Below are 14,982 nucleotides of genomic sequence, written 5' to 3' on the forward strand. Positions count from 1 at the left end.
CACTACTCAAGAACAAGCCTCAGGCACATGCCCATAGTCCCTCTCTGCCAGCAGCTCCGAGCTGCATTGCACAGTGCTTGCTGTGCCCCAGAGAGCACCAAGCAGGCTGGCCTGGTGCCCCTGAATATTTCTGCAAACCCTCTGCATTTCACACCTTTGCTGTGGCTCAGTGCAGAGCTCCAGGATTGCAGGCGCTTGGTCCCAGAGCTGTGTGAGGCACTGGCTCGTGCAGATGTGCCCCAACTTGCTGTCAGTGCCTCACGCTGGCCTCGGTTCCCCTGGCAGAAATGCCGTGCCTGAAGGACACTGCCCTGTGCTGGAGTCTGCGGAGCAGCCCGGCTCCCTCCCCCTGTGCCCAGAGTGCTGCACACACTGCTGACCATTGCCAGGAGTTCCAGGGCAGGCGGCACAAGAGCAGCAATGGTCAGGCAGGGCAGCAGCCCTGGGCTGCTCTTTGCCTTTCTCTCCTCCTGTGCAGACTCCAGACAGCCCATGGCACCAGTGTGTGCTGTGCCCAGCACGGTGCCGCTTCCCCTCAGGAGCAGCCAGCTGCCAGCTTGGCTCTGAGAGCGGAGGATTTGCCTGGTGCCAGCAAGAGGCAGCCAGGGCCAGGCTGCTGCCTCTTGCAGCTCCAAGGGCCTCCTTCCAGCCTGCCTGTGCCAAGGCTCAGGCTTCTCCGGGCTCTGCCAGGGCTCTGCTGGGGCTCCAGCCTGGCCAAGGCCGGGCCCGCTCTCACCTCACAGGCGCTGACAGCTCTGCACCACAGGAGACCTTGCACAGCACCCTCACTACTCTTTCTGCTTTCTCTCTTCAGCCAGACTCTCCTCCAGTCAAAGAGATTTCTCTTAGGGATACAAATCCAAGTGGCAGGAACCCAAATGTTCTCGAGTCACATCTGCACAGCCTGCATCTGCACGGGATGTTTGTGTTGCACCGCTCCTCCTTTGGTTTTTCCTGCAAATGCCATTGCTGTTTCTGCCTCAAATAGAAATGCCACAGCTGGGCAAAACTTGTCCAGTTGTCCATATTCCAAAGGCAGTGTGGTCTGGAGAGGATGAATGAAGAGGAGCCTTCCCCACTTTGAAACCGTAAAAAGAAGCCATCAATGTCACTTTCCACCTCTAAGAAAAAACTGACAATTCAGAAGGAAGTGTTGAGCTTTCTCACAGGGTCAGAAGGAGAGAAATGTTCCAAAGGAGTTGAGATTTGAGAAATTTTATTTAAAATCCTACTCTACAATCCTACACTACAAACCTACACTACCATCCTGCACTACAATCCTACTCTATAATCCTACTCTACAATCCTACTCTATAATCCTACTCTACAGTCCTACTCTAAGTTGGTCATGGAGAAGACAGTTTCTAAATTAATTGTTGCATTCCTGCCTCCTCCTTCCACTTCTTCACTGCAACGATGAGAGGTGCCAGGCTGGACCCAGGCATGGCCGATGTTATAAATTGATGCTGCAGAAAGGAAATGAAAACAACAAGAAAGCATGATTTTTCCAATCTAAGAGCTTTAAAGGCAGGGGAATACTTTTTAAATGAAAAGGGGATTGAGTCAGAGTAGGTCAGGAGCATGGGGCAAGAGTGGCACAGGTAGGTGCTGGTAGGTGGCCCATCCCTGGAAATATCTGAGGTGTGAGTATCCTGATCTCTTGAAAGATGTCCCTGCTCATTGCAGGACACAGACTAGATGACCTTTCCATGTCCCTGTGTGTTAGTTTGAGATGAATTGACATTTAGGGAAAGAAGTAAGAAACCCCGCACGGAAGTGATTTCTTTGAGAGAAGCTGCTGGGAGCTTCCCCTGTGCCTGAGACAGGCCAATGGCTGGCTAGTTCTGAGAACTGACAACATTTTGCACCATTTAGAAATGAGATGCGCCTCTGTGATGATGCACATTTTGAAAACCACCAGCCCGGGCACAGGCCCTCTTTGCTTCCGGAGCCCGAAGGTAACGGAGCTCTGCTGAGGCCGGCCCTGCTCGCCCACGGCCTGTGCTCCTGGGGGAGGCCGGGCCAGAGCCCAGCGGCTCCCGGGCGGGGGATGGAGGCTGCGGGACCCCGGCCCCAGGCTGGGCCAGGCCACGGCTGCTGACATCTTGCCCACACTAAACCCTCTCCCCGGCGTGCAGCGACGGCTCCAGGCCGAGCCTCCCCTCCCAGCGGCTCCCGGGCAGAGAGAGGGGCTCAGCACAGCCTGAAATCCAACACCGTGACTGCCATGACCTGGGTGAGATTGAACCCTTTCACTGCACAGATGAGACCTTTCTTACTCTTGTGGGCCTGATAATAAAATTTGTTATTCCTTTGAAGTTTGAAGCCTGTTTTGCCCTTCTCCTAATCCAGAGCTCCCAGCAAGAAATGAGTAAGTGCCCTGGTGATTTTAGCCAGCGCTAAAACCCAGCACTCCCTGCCAGCCCAGCCCAGTCTAGGATTGCTCCCCACTGTCAGCTGAACAGCACCAAGGTTGGAAGGGAGGAGGATGGGGGCTCATCTGATGCCTTGGATTTCAGTGGAGGAGGAGCCCATCCCTGGGACACTGTTTCACCTGCAGCCCTTTTGGCATTTTACCTGCAGCAGCTCCTTGGCAGACCAGCGCTGCGCCTCGCCTTTCTGCAGGCAGCAGCTCAGGAAGTCACGCAGCAAAGGCGAGAATTGCTCGGGCTGCCGCAGCTGTGGGCTCCCTTCTGTGGCTATGTGGAATTTAGCCTGGGGAAAAAGGAAACACAAGGCTCCACCTGCTTCTTTCCCATCTGGAACTGCTCTCCCAGAGCCCATTGTTCCAGCTCCACTCTGCAGTGGCAGTTTTTGCCCTGGCAGAGAGGCAGACATGACTTTCCTGTAGCATTTGGATGGTGGCTTTCCTGTATCATGAAAAAACCCAAGCCCCAAAGCCACAGCTTTGCCAGCATCCAGCAGATCTTGTCTTGGCAGCTGATTTCATTGCCTGCTCTAGTTAGTGGCAACTACATCAGCAAATACGTGTTTCCTTCTCAGAGGATTCCCAGCAGCTTGGCAGCCTTTTTGGAAGAGGGATTTTGCTGTTCTAACTAACTACTATTTCCAAGGATTCTTACATGAAAAGAATCTCTGCAGTGCTTGTTGGTCCCTTAAGCACAGCTGCCATAAAACAAAACTCATCAGGCTTTTTGTCCTGTTCTTGAAAATGATGGTAATTGGAAGAAAAGAAAGGAAATGCAGCAGGTGTTCCTCAGGGAAGGAAACAAACCTTTGGAATCTCATTTCCAACACAGACACATTAAGATGCCTCCACAAATGTATTGGGTTGAAAATGCCTGTTTGGGCACACAGGAGCCACCTGCAGCTCTGTCTCTCAGCACTCTGAAAATTTCAGGTTCCCTTATGTGGCAAAAGGAAAATATTCATGGTGAAATCAGAAGTGTCATCCCTGTGGTAAGCCTGTGCTCGTTGGATTCTCAAGTCAATGCATTAACGCTGTGCCCATCCCAGAAAGTGCCAGGAAACAAACAGGAGGTTTTGGCAGGCTCTCCCCGTCACCAGGCTCCAGCTTGGTGATATGGAGAAAGTGGCTTGGGTTAGGAAAGAAGGTGGTCACTGAGTGTCTCAGCAGCACTGCACAAGAAGCAGAAGAGACTCTGGCTTTACAGCCTCATCTCCAGGTTTCAGGCAAGTTTCCCTGTGAGAAGAATGGGGCTGCACTTCTTCTCTCAAAAGCACTGTTTTAGAAACTTGGTTTGCTTTGAGTTTCTTTGCTTCATTTCTGGAAAGATAACAGCAGCTCTGAGATGCTTGTTTCCTATTCTTGGGGCCATCTACACAGCCAAAAGAGCTGGAACGACTTGTAAGGCAAAGCAAAATGCTGCCTGAGAATGGAGATGGTTTGGGCGAGGTAAGGCTTGAGTTCCCCCAGTGCTGCAACCAAAGCTCCAGCAGATGCTGATGTGCTGCAGGGACATTTGTAGAAGGGGCCTTGGTGGAAGTACTTCCAGCAGATGGCCATGGGATTTTGTGCAGTGAGCAGAGAACACGGGACAGGTGAGAAAGACAGCGGGATCAGAGAGTATTTGCTCCTTACCGATCGAGCAGTGAAACTGTCATAAGGAGTTTTTTGTTCGGCCATTTCAATTGCCACAATTCCAAAAGACCACACGTCCACTTTGGGGCCATATGGTTGACGCTTCACCACTTCAGGTGCCATCCACCAAGGAGTCCCGGTCACCGAGCACCGCTGATTTTGCTCAGGGGTGAGCTGAGCAGAAAGGCCAAAATCAGCTGAGGAGAAAGCAAAATACTCTTTTAATTTTAATACTCTCAATTAGGAAACCAAGCCAGAGAATTCCCCGGTAGAAGTTTGAGAATGTGCAGTTGAATTTTCTGTACAATACTCCCTGCTCTGTTTCCTTGGGGCTTTAGCCAAGGCAATTGGCTACTTCAAACACCCCCCCATTTCTTACACTTCCTCCAGCAGTGCCTTTTGTTTTCCTGAAGGTTTAGATTGCAGCTCCCTCCCTCTGGAAGGAACACACACAGACACACACAGAGCAATAGCACTCTTGGCTGCTTGTGGTTCCTTGTCATAGCTGTGTGCACCCTGCAACTGTGCCTTCAGCCCACAGCAGGGGGGACCCCTGCACTGCCAGCAGCAGCATTTTTGGGGAGCTGGCAGTCACTGAAAGCAGCCCCACACCCCCCATTCCTGGAAGGCTGAAGCTGAGCAAGAATACACTGACCCAGCTTGACAGAGCCGTCGGTTCTGAGAAGGATGTTGTTGCTCTTGACATCTCGATGGATCACGTGGTTGGAGTGAAGAAAATCCAGTCCTTGCAGGCACTGAGAGAGAAAAGAGAACCAGGGGGGCAAAAAGTAGTGCTGTGAGTTCATCGCACAAGAAAGGAAACAGCTGTGGAAGGTTCCCTTTGCAGGGGAATGGGGAGGAATGGCAGAACACAGCGCCATTGAGAGCAAGAGCCTGCTGCTCCCACAGGAGCAGAGCAGCACCTTTCTCAGTGGAGAAGTGCAAATGCCAATGCACGAGACAGAGATAGAATACAAGAGCAGGGGATAAGAGTACAGGAAGTGAGTCCAGTGAGTGTAGGGGCACTGGCAGACAGTTCCCTTGAGATGCTCTTGCTTGCCCATAGCCGAGCAGCAGCACAGAAACCAAGCTTGGCCCATGAAATCCCTCCCGTTCTGAGCCCCTGTTTCCCAGACAATGCAGCTCAAGGCCTTGGAAGCACAGATGGGATCCCTGACCTCCCGACTGACAGCTGCAATCTCTCCTTCAGACATTTGAATCTCGTCGATGAGATCTCTCAGAGTGCCTCCGTCCATGTACTCCATCACCAGCCAGAGTTCCTCATGCACAAGGTAGCTGAAAAAAGGAAACAAGGCCATGCAGGTGAACATGCACAGCTAGGTTGGTTTTTCGCTTGAGTCTTGTTTCTGGGTCCCTTGGAGACAAGGGCAGAAGTAAAGGCATAGACATTGCCTCTAGGCTGTGCAGTGTTTGCAGTCTGTGCTGTCTCAAGGAGAAAGGCAGCTTAGGAAGAGCCCAGATAAAAAACCTGTCACGCATGACATTTCTGGAAATAAGCACCTAGTCTTCCTGGCATGCACAGCAATGGAAAAGAGGGGCAACAATGCAAGGGCAATCCTCTCTTGGATGGTTCATCAGCATTTAAGAAACTTGAAAAACTCAAGCCCAAAGAACTGTGGAGGCAATGAACTTAGAAGGTATTGAATTCTTAAGATAGGGCTGATGCAGGTTTTTGAACAATGTTCAGTCTGCATTTGCCAGGGTGGATTCATGCAGACAAAATGCAGTCTCTTCCCATCCATTGGAGATAAGTAGAGAAATAATCATTAACAACTCTATTTCCTGCCACTGACCAAAGTGGGTTTTTAAGCTCTCATGCTTGTAGTATGTAAACAGACATTCAAGGGATAGGACCGTGACCACTCACCTGGCTAAGTAATTCACGATCCTGGGACTCCTATTACTCTCCATGATCCTGATTTCATTCATGGTTAGTATCTTCCTACTCACTCCTTGCACATTTATTTTCTTTATGGCCACCTCAAATGACATTGAAAAGGAGTAATTTGAGAAAATTGGTAGCATGAGACTACAACACACATGGAGGAAGTGATTTTGGAATGGCACAGCCAAGCTGAGCCAAAGTGCCTTGTGATTAGACCTCATCACTGGAGTAATTAGGGAGTGACATTGCAACAGCCCATTTCTCTGCTCCCTTGGGGGCCAGTTACAGGACATGTGGCCACTGGCGATTTGCCTTGTCCACAAAGCCTGTTCCAAGTGCAATTTGCAGGCTGGCTCCAGTCTGTGCTTCTTGTGCCTTTTCAGCACAGCTCTCCTCAAAGCTCCAGCCACAGCTGTCAGCAGTGGGGAAAGGCCTGGAGAGCAGCAGAGGCTGCAGGGGCTGTTGACATTTACCTCTCCTCCTGTTGCAATGTCAAGTGCTCTGGAAACCTCTCCAAAACCCCTAGAAACAAAACAGCAGCAAAGAAAGGAGAAGCCATTTAGATCTTGCACTGAAAGCCAGTCCAGACAGGAGAGCTCTGCTGTAAATGCCTAAAAGCTGCAGGTTGCAGGAGGGGTCTGCCAGAAGGCAGATGATGCATTTTCCCCTCAAGTGCCTGGGCACTGGGCCTGTTCCTGAAGCCTTGGGCTTTACTGCCTCAGCTCCAAAAGGCAGCTTATTCCTTCATCTCGGCTATCAGCTTCTAAACTGTGCAATTCTAATCCTGAGCATGGAGTATTTCCTTTAGCAAACTCTTGGAGAGAAATGTTCCTGAGAACTGTTATCTGACAGCTCTCATTGGGGGTAGGTTGTGCTTTCAGGCAAGCAAGATTCTTCTCCTTTCATTAGTGTGGCCAGATGATTTGGAGACATCCAAAAATGTGAAGGAAATGAATCCTGAGCTGTCCCACACTTGAGAGACAAGCAGATTTACCAGGTTCTGTTCCTTGCTGCAGGCAAGACCTTGGCAGCATGGAGATGTCTTTGACAATGCCTTCTGAGCACACTTGACAAATTCTGGCCAGTACTGAGAGATGGGGCAGACTAAGCCCGCTGTCTAAACATGTGGACAACTTGTCTGACTTCCCACTTGATGGATATTCCACCAGTGAAACACCTGGCCCGTGGCTGTGTAGAAGTGACTGTGGTTGGACTCACCCACTGCCAAGACTTTCCAGTTCGATGTATTTTGTTCTGGGATTTTCCTTGTTCACCATTCTCCCTGAGGGAAACAAAATGCAAGATGCTGACTCTCAGGCAGAGATCCCAACTTGCAGGAGATGCCAAAGGCAGCCCCGCTGTCTGGGGCTCTGAACCCTCTGTGGTCAGCTGGGCAGCAAGCACAGCAGCAACAAGACAGGCAGTTGTGCAGTACAAATGGGCAGCAGAGAGACTGATTTTGTCCAGTCCTTGGAAGGAAATGAAGCGCAGAGAGCACAGCAGGGCACAGCACAAGGCTGGCAAAGGCCAAGCATGAGCACTGACAAGCAATGGCAAGAAGACACAGCCAGCCTGAGCCCCTGACAAGCTGTGGCCCCCGTTCAGGACACAACAGCATTGCCTTGGAGATCAGACACAGCCAGGTGCAGATCAAGGCCCTTTTGTGTCCCAGCAGGTGAAGGTAGACACCAAATCAGCTGGGATCTTTCTCAGCCCCACCAGGTCTTTTCTGAGAGCACAGCACTGGCAGCTGTTATGGGCAAGAAGCAGATTAAATGGGTTGTGCTGCAGAATCACAAAGGGCTTGATGTGTTTTCCCAGAGACTGATCTGAGCAGGGCTTGGGCCAATAGGTAGGATTCTAAGAGTCATGGGAATGGCTGGGAATCAGGTATGAAAAAGTGCCATGGATCTGAGGAATACACAGCACAGGGGCTGCAGGCTCGCTCCTGAGAAATGCCTGCAGTGCTGTTTTATCTGATCACACCATGTGGATATGTCTCTTGGACACATCTTTATAAAAATAAATCTGGGATATTAATTACAGATTGTGGCACAAGTATCTGTTTCTTCATTGTGGGCCCAATGAAAACATCTCTTGCTCTCTGTTTCTGCTGTCACCTGATGTTCTTGCAAAGGAGTCCTCACTGACAAAAATACAGCATTCTCATAAAAACCTTGTAGATGTAGTAGAGGCAATAAAAACAGTCCTAATAATGACACCACTAAAACCCATGGGGCAGAACAGCCCTTTCAGGATGGAGAAAAAAAAAACTTTACCAAAAAACCCCAAATCCGAAACCAAAAAAGGATAAAAACTGAAAACTAAAAACGAAACCCCAACAAAAAGACAAAACCCCAAATCCAATCAATATCTCTGAAGTCTTTTGGTTCTGACGACTGGTGGGAAGTCTGGAGTCTAAGGAGAATCTAGGAATCAAATATTCTGTTCAGTTTGGCCACTAGCACACAGAACTTGCATAGATCATTTGCTGTGCCACAGCCTTCTGCTGATCCAAGAACAATTCCTGCTTCTGCCTTTAGTGGCAAGGGAATGCCAGGCAAAGCCGAGCCAGTCCAAGCTGCCCTCAGAGGCAGCAGGAACAGCCAGAGCGCTCTCTCGCTGCCTCAGAGCACAGCAGTTCCTGTGGGGAGTCCTAAATGTCTCTGGGACACCAAAGTGAGGAGGATCATTTGCTACAGCTCTGCTGGCACGTGCACACAATACACTGTCCCTCAGACAAGAAATACACCAGACGTACTCAGTTGCTCCACGAAGTTTCCCAGGCTCTCCTGGAGCTGAGCAGCAGATGTGTCACTGCTGGAAATGGACAAACTGCCCCGGCTCCACTGCTCAGCTTGGGCAACAAAGGCTCCTTTAGATGCTGCTGCTGCTGCTGCAGCAGATTGAATGGAAGAGCCTGTGTAGATCTGAGAGAAGAAAGGAGTTTGTGTCAGGAAGCTGGCTGGCAGAGATTACCCCGAGTTCCCTTTTCAAATGCAAGCCCTTAGGAAGTTGCTGTTAGCCACATGCAAAGCTCATCAACTGGATTTTTTGGATGCCCACTTCTGGAACCAAATGGTCAAAACCCAAGGTTGGTTTTAATCAAGTTGATGGCCAGTTTCATATTCCATTTTCCTGGATTTTATGAAGGATGACTGCAACAATGACCATTCCACTTCCTCCCAAGGATCCCTTTCCCCCTCCAAGGGCTGCAGACACATTTGCAGCTCCTTGTTCTAATGTTGGAGCTCCTCCCCCTCAGTCCTCTTTTCCTGCACCATCTTCAGAAGGTGCTCAGCCTGCAGCACTTGTGCTTGGGACAGTACCTGTGCCTCCCGCCGACCTTGGGGCTCTTCATCAGCCGGCATTTGCTGGAAGCCTTCGCAGGCTGCCAGGTGAGATATCAACACGTCCACCTCAAGTCAAAGAGAACAAAGCAGTCAGAGACCACAGCTTGTCCCTGTGTGCCAAGGCTCATTGACTGTGAGCAAAGGGAAAGAGCAGGACAGCAGCAGATTCACCAAGGGATACAGACAGCTTGCAGCTTGTATTCCAAATCTGTCTGGGGGACTGTGTTCACTTGCAAAAAGCCCTGAAGAAACAAGGAGAGCAGGAGCAGGCCAGCAGGAATCCCTTGAGATGAGTGCTGGCAAAAGGGGCAAATGACTGGTGCCACTGTCCAGGGCAGCAGCTGAGATTGAGCACAGCAGGAAATGTCCTTCCAAGCAGCTGGGATAGACACTACAGCAGGATGGCACTGAGAGGCATCAGCCCAGCCCCCTGCTGCTCTGCAGAGGAAAGGCAAGAAGGGCAGAAAGCACCAGACTGCAGTGACTGCTGTGCCTATCGCTCTTTCACTCACTCGATTTTCTAGAGCCTCTTGCTGCTGAGCGAGGAGATGGAATTTCTCTTGGATGATTCTCCTTTCTTCCTCCAGCCTCTTCTCCCTTGCACTGATCCTAGCCTCAGCTTCCTGCAGCTCTGCCAGAAGCTCCTCCTCGGAGGCCTGAGAAGAATGACAGAGAGGAATTTCCATGAGTGGAGTGTCTGCCACTCTTTCACTCACCTGGTTTTCTTGATTTCCTCTCTGCCAGGGGAGATCCATCTCCTCTTCGATGCTTCTGTCTTCCTCGTGCCTCCTCTTCACTGCCATGATGGCCCTCGGAGCTTCGGGCAGCTCTGCCTGGGGCTCTGCCTCGATGTTCTGTACACACAAATGGAGAGCAAGTGCCTGGGAGCTGCCATCAGGCTCAGCTTCTTCCTCCGTTTCAGCCTCAAAATCACACTCATTCAGTCACTTCTTTCTGCTTCCCTACCCACCTCTGCTTCCACTGTAACCTCCTGTCCCGCTGCTGATCTCTGCAGAGGCTCTTTGCTTTCAGGGCCTCTGGCACTCGTGGCCTGCTCAGTCCCAAGAGCTGCGTTTTATGCCCCTCTTCCTGCCCTTCACTCTGTCCCCTGCTGAGTCAGCCTTACCTGGCCATTCTCCAGTGGCTCTTCCACCTGCTGCCCCAGCTGCTCTTCCTGCTCTTGGGCTGGGAACAGCTCTCCCTCAGGCTGGCACGGCCGTCCTGATAAAACAATCTGCTCCTGCTCTTTCTCTGGATGGACCTGCAGAGAAAGCAAGAGAAGATGGGCTTCAGCTTCTCATCCAACATTTGTGGGCCAAGACTCAAAGACTGATGGGCTCCCACGTTTCCAAAGCTCTGTGCTGCTGCTCTCCTGCCTTGTTCTCTGCCCGTGGGGAAGCACAGATTCCAAAGGGACCCTGGCAGTGCAATCAGGGCCCATCTGGCACTGAATCTCCAACAGACTCTTGGGCAGCTGACAGGAAATGTGGGGCATTTCTCAAGGGCCTCCCTCCCCTTCTGCTGTGTCCTGCTTGTCTCTCCCTAGTGACTGACAGCCAGCCCTGTCCCACAGCTCCATCCTGGCTCTGCAGGGGCTTCCTGGGTGAGCTCAGCCCTTGGGAGAGACACTGCTGGAGTTCATGTTCTTTTCAGGCCTGCACTGCCACTCCTGCCCCTCTGACATCCACACTCTTGTTAGAAATCCTGCTCAGTCAGGAGACAAGGATGTGTGCAATTGGATCCTCTGCTGCAGGTCAGAGAGCCTCTATGGCCACCTCAGGATATGGAAGAGGACCAAGGTGTTTCTCCTCCCTCTTTTGTCAGCTGAGAATTCTGAGTGGCACTGACAGAGATCCTCAAAAGGCCCCAGCAACAAATTAATTGACACACCCCTAGGGATGCCAATGAAGGAAGCCATGGGTCATGTAATGCATGTATGACCAAAGTCAGCAAAAACCACCTAAAACATGGACTTGTCCCACCTCACTAGGACAGGCAAAAATTTATAGGTTAAACAGGGAGTGTCAGGACAGAAGAGGCAGGAGGAGGAAAACAGCTCTGAGGAGAAAAAACAACCATCTCTAAAGGGGTTCTTAGCAACACAAGACAGCGCTCAAGGACTTGCAGCTTTGCCCCCACACTAGGCTCCAATGCAGTTTCCAAAGCTGCAGACTTCACCACAAAACATATCAACAGAAACTTGCCACTTGTGGATTTTGCCTCAGAAGAAGGGTTCAGAACTACACAGTTTGTTTCTTTGGCCACACAGGACAAGAATGGCCGGCCACAGCTTCATGGACAACACAATCATCTCCTTGCAGCTTATCAAAAGCCAAAAGACAGGTGGCCTAAAAGACTCTGCAGAAGTGAAGAATTACTCAAGGAAACTGCAGAACACTTCTCCAGGTCATGCAGAGGTTTCCAAAAAGGGACAGCAAACAAAGCAAGCCCTGTGAGCCCCAGAAATGCCGTGTGAGCCCTTGGCCATGGCTTGGCAGAAGCCAAGAGACAGAGCTTCCCTGAGCCAAGCAGCCAGCTGCTCACCCGCAGGCAGCAGCGCTTTGGGGCCTCAGCACGACGGCTCAAAGCCCAATTTCCAGCTGCCACGGGATGGGGGAATGGCTGGGTGCTGGCAGGACTCCAGCACTCAGCATCCTCAGCCAGCAACAGCAAGTGCTGGCTGCTCAGAAACTTGCAGCTCTGCCTTGCACTAAAGACAGCAGCACCCAGCACTGGCACTTACTGTCTGGGCATGGTCAGGCTGGGCTGTGACCACAGCTGGAGGCTCGTGCTCCTTTTGCTCATTTTGCTCCTCTTTGGCCTCTTCTCCAGGAGCAGAGGGAGCCACAGCAGAGTCTGCTCTTGCTTCTGGGCTCTGTGGACAGATGGTGGAGTTAGGGACAGGCAGCTCCCTATCATTTAGAACCTTATTTCTCTTCAGCTCTACCAAGCACAAATCATCAGCTTTGATAGCAATGGGATTCTAAGTCTCTGCAACTAAATCAAAATGGGTTAATTCAGCCAGGCTGCAAATACTTCTGAATTAGAGAGTTCACCCTGGCTACTATCAGCAAGCAACGTTCTCTCTGCAAAGCTGAGCTTTGAGTTCTTTTAAAGCTCTTCAATGGAAAATTAGGAAATAGCCAACAATGCCTTTGCTATTGCTGTTGTAAACATGGAAATGGATCTTCTTTCAGCCCACCCAGCTGGCCCTCTGCACTCTGCTGCCACAGGCCAAGCTCACAGTTCCCTGCACAATTCTGAAACACCAGGAGCATCAAATGTTCCTTTCTGACTCACCTCAGGATCGGCACCTCTGAACACACGGCTCAGATGACCTGCAGTGGGCAAGGAAAAGGAACCAAATTCTTTGAGAAAACTGGAGAGAACCGTGGCCTATTTAGAACAGCATCTGAGAAGATCTCCCAGTCTACGTTTTCAAAGGTGTCCTGCTTGACTGGTGTGGTTTAAAGCAGCAACTGAAAAATCACTAGAAAACTTATTTATTTCTTGCTGTGAGATATGGATTAGAACAAGAGAAAAACAGGCTTAAAACTTAAATGGAATAAAGAAAGTTTATTGACAAAAACTACAAGAATAAGAAACGAGAATGAAACTTCCAGAACAACCCTTTTCTCCCCCACTACCCAACCATTCCCTTGTTTACATGACAACATAGAGACAAAAAAACTTTGGAACTTTGGTGTTTACAACAGTCCCAATTCCTGCTAGAGTCTTTTCATCAGTCTTTGTAGAGAAACAGAAGTCTTCTTCTGCTATCTATGGAGTTTCTCACAAGAAAATTATTTTTCTTCATAGCTTTCTATTTCTCTGATGCCAGCTGCCCAGAAATCTGCCATCAGTTGTCTCCTCCCATTTCCCATCACTCTGAGGTGTGTTATGGGTCATGAGTCTAGGGATGTCATTTTTATGAATGAGTTATTCAAAGGCAAAAGTTCTCTTTATCTGTTTTTGTGAGCTTCTCTGGAAACAGAAGTTTTCTCTTTTTGCTTCTTAAAAGCCACAAATCTTCAACTATTACTTCTCCCGCTCTGTTCCAGCATCTCACAGTGTCACAACTACTTCATCATTTGCTCAAAATCCACACTTGGAAACACTCCATTCCTCCCAATATACTCTGTCATGAATTAAAGGCGGTTTTTTCAGAACACTACTGTCCATCTCCATAGCTTCAACAGAAAAATATTTCAGCTTATTAAAGCATCTCCTTATTTCTCTTCCCTCTCTCAATTTAATTTTTTTCTTCACTCTCTTTGATGGGTTGATGGTTGATCACTTCCTCTCCCTCTCTCTGGAAAAAAAGGATTAATCTGCAAGTCTCATGCAGGTAGTAAAAGAGTTAAAATCTTGCTAAAGCTGCAGATGTTGATGGTGTCAGGTTTCAGTTCAGTGGCAGAAACTGCAAACCAAGTCAGGCCGGCTCCGTTTCTCCCCCCACCCCGCCCTCTGCAGCCTTGTCCGGCCTGGAGGGGGGGAGGAGGCCGAGACAGAGCCCTGTGACCTCGTCAGAAGCCAGAAACCAAAGAGAGCAAGAAATTCCCGGCCTCACATCTTCAGGTGGTGTTCACAGGTTGATCTCACTTCTCAACAGTTAAAACCGCTGCCAATTCTCACCCATGGCCAGGAATTAGTCAGGAGAAAAAACTCCCATCAGCCTCCAGCAGTTTCAACTTCCCCAGCTCTCAGAGCTATCTTAAAAGTAAAGTCACCCCAAGAGATTGAGCCAGCAAAGTGAGGAAATGACAGACTCTGCTGCCACAGGCTCTCCCGTGGAGGGAACAGAAGCCCTGCAAATGCTGCCCGCAGCCCCCTGGCTACAGACACCCCGTGTTTTGCTGAAGGTGTTGACAGGAGCTTTACCAAACCAGGGGCATCCTCATGGTCTTTGTGTTTCAATAGCAACCCGGTCACTAAGAAAGAGCAGGGAGACCTACAAAAGCCAGCTCAGGTTCCAGCCAGGGAAAACCTCTACTTACGTGCCAGGTTGGTCAGATAATAGCCGGAATATCCGATGACATAAATGGTGCAAACTGCAACAGCGAGCTGCTCCATCACTGTAGCACTGCTGTGCCAGTTTGCACACTCTGCTCCACCACAAGAAGAAACACGGCTCCTGTCAGTGTGCAGCTGCCCACTGACAAACGCCTCAAGCAGGAGGATGCTCCTGCACTGAGCAAGCCCAAGAGCTGCTCTGACCCTGAGGCCTTCCGTGCACCAAGGCAACCTTGGGATGTCACCACGACAAGGTGGCATCCATGCCCTGACATCACAAAGCCAATGCTCTGCGCTGCTCTGGGAATTGATGCAGAGCAACCCAACCTTCCCTACAGCAAACACAAAATTGCCTGGCAGGTTCTCCTCTGTCACAAAGGGTCACAAATCCTTTGGTGGGCTGTGGGAAATGGAAAGACAGAAACTTCCACAGATACTGAAGGATTTGATTGACAGCCTTGGAAGGAGCTTGGGTTCATGCAATGCTAAAGGTTCAGAGACGCTGAGTCGAGAATTCATAAGCTTATGTTCCTATAGCTGCAAGTAAGAATATGCCATAAGTAAATAAAAAACTGCATTGAGTGAGATGGTGGAGAGATTTCAACTGTAATTGTGTGATTTTATAGAGTAAGCTATGAATCTAAATA

The 14,982-nt window shown here is 50.0% G+C and overlaps 1 protein-coding gene across 1 annotated transcript; it reads right to left on the reverse strand.

The window, feature by feature from the left end:
- Nucleotides 1–1,200: 1,200 nt before the first annotated feature.
- LOC147648759 (uncharacterized) lies at nucleotides 1,201–14,705 on the reverse strand. Its single transcript, XM_086866538.1, has 15 exons — nucleotides 14,320–14,705; nucleotides 12,623–12,660; nucleotides 12,066–12,197; nucleotides 10,449–10,583; nucleotides 9,835–10,176; nucleotides 9,299–9,388; nucleotides 8,731–8,899; nucleotides 7,188–7,251; nucleotides 6,443–6,491; nucleotides 5,952–6,064; nucleotides 5,242–5,359; nucleotides 4,719–4,818; nucleotides 4,064–4,260; nucleotides 2,578–2,715; nucleotides 1,201–1,466 (listed from the first exon to the last, which is right to left on the reverse strand). The coding sequence occupies exons 1-15, from the start codon at nucleotides 14,594–14,596 to the stop codon at nucleotides 1,365–1,367; spliced, it is 2,064 nt and encodes a 687-aa protein (XP_086722664.1). The 5' UTR covers nucleotides 14,597–14,705; the 3' UTR covers nucleotides 1,201–1,364.
- Between the last annotated feature and the right edge of the window lie 277 nt (nucleotides 14,706–14,982).

This window comes from Cyanistes caeruleus, chromosome 31 (assembly GCF_971803275.1).
Source record: "Cyanistes caeruleus chromosome 31, bCyaCae1.hap1.1, whole genome shotgun sequence".
NCBI classification, from domain to species: domain Eukaryota; kingdom Metazoa; phylum Chordata; class Aves; order Passeriformes; family Paridae; genus Cyanistes; species Cyanistes caeruleus.

Bases quoted from the DNA above. Each gene is read 5' to 3' on its own strand.
- LOC147648759 (XM_086866538.1), bottom strand. From the start codon at position 14,596: ATGCCACCTTGTCGTGGTGACATCCCAAGGTTGCCTTGGTGCACGGAA. The intron at 12,661-14,319 runs GTAAGTAGAGGT...TGCCCACTGCAG, and splicing joins TTATCTGACCAACCTGGCAC to GTCATCTGAGCCGTGTGTTC. The intron at 10,584-12,065 runs GTAAGTGCCAGT...CTTTCTCTGCAG, and splicing joins AGCCTGACCATGCCCAGACA to GTCCATCCAGAGAAAGAGCA.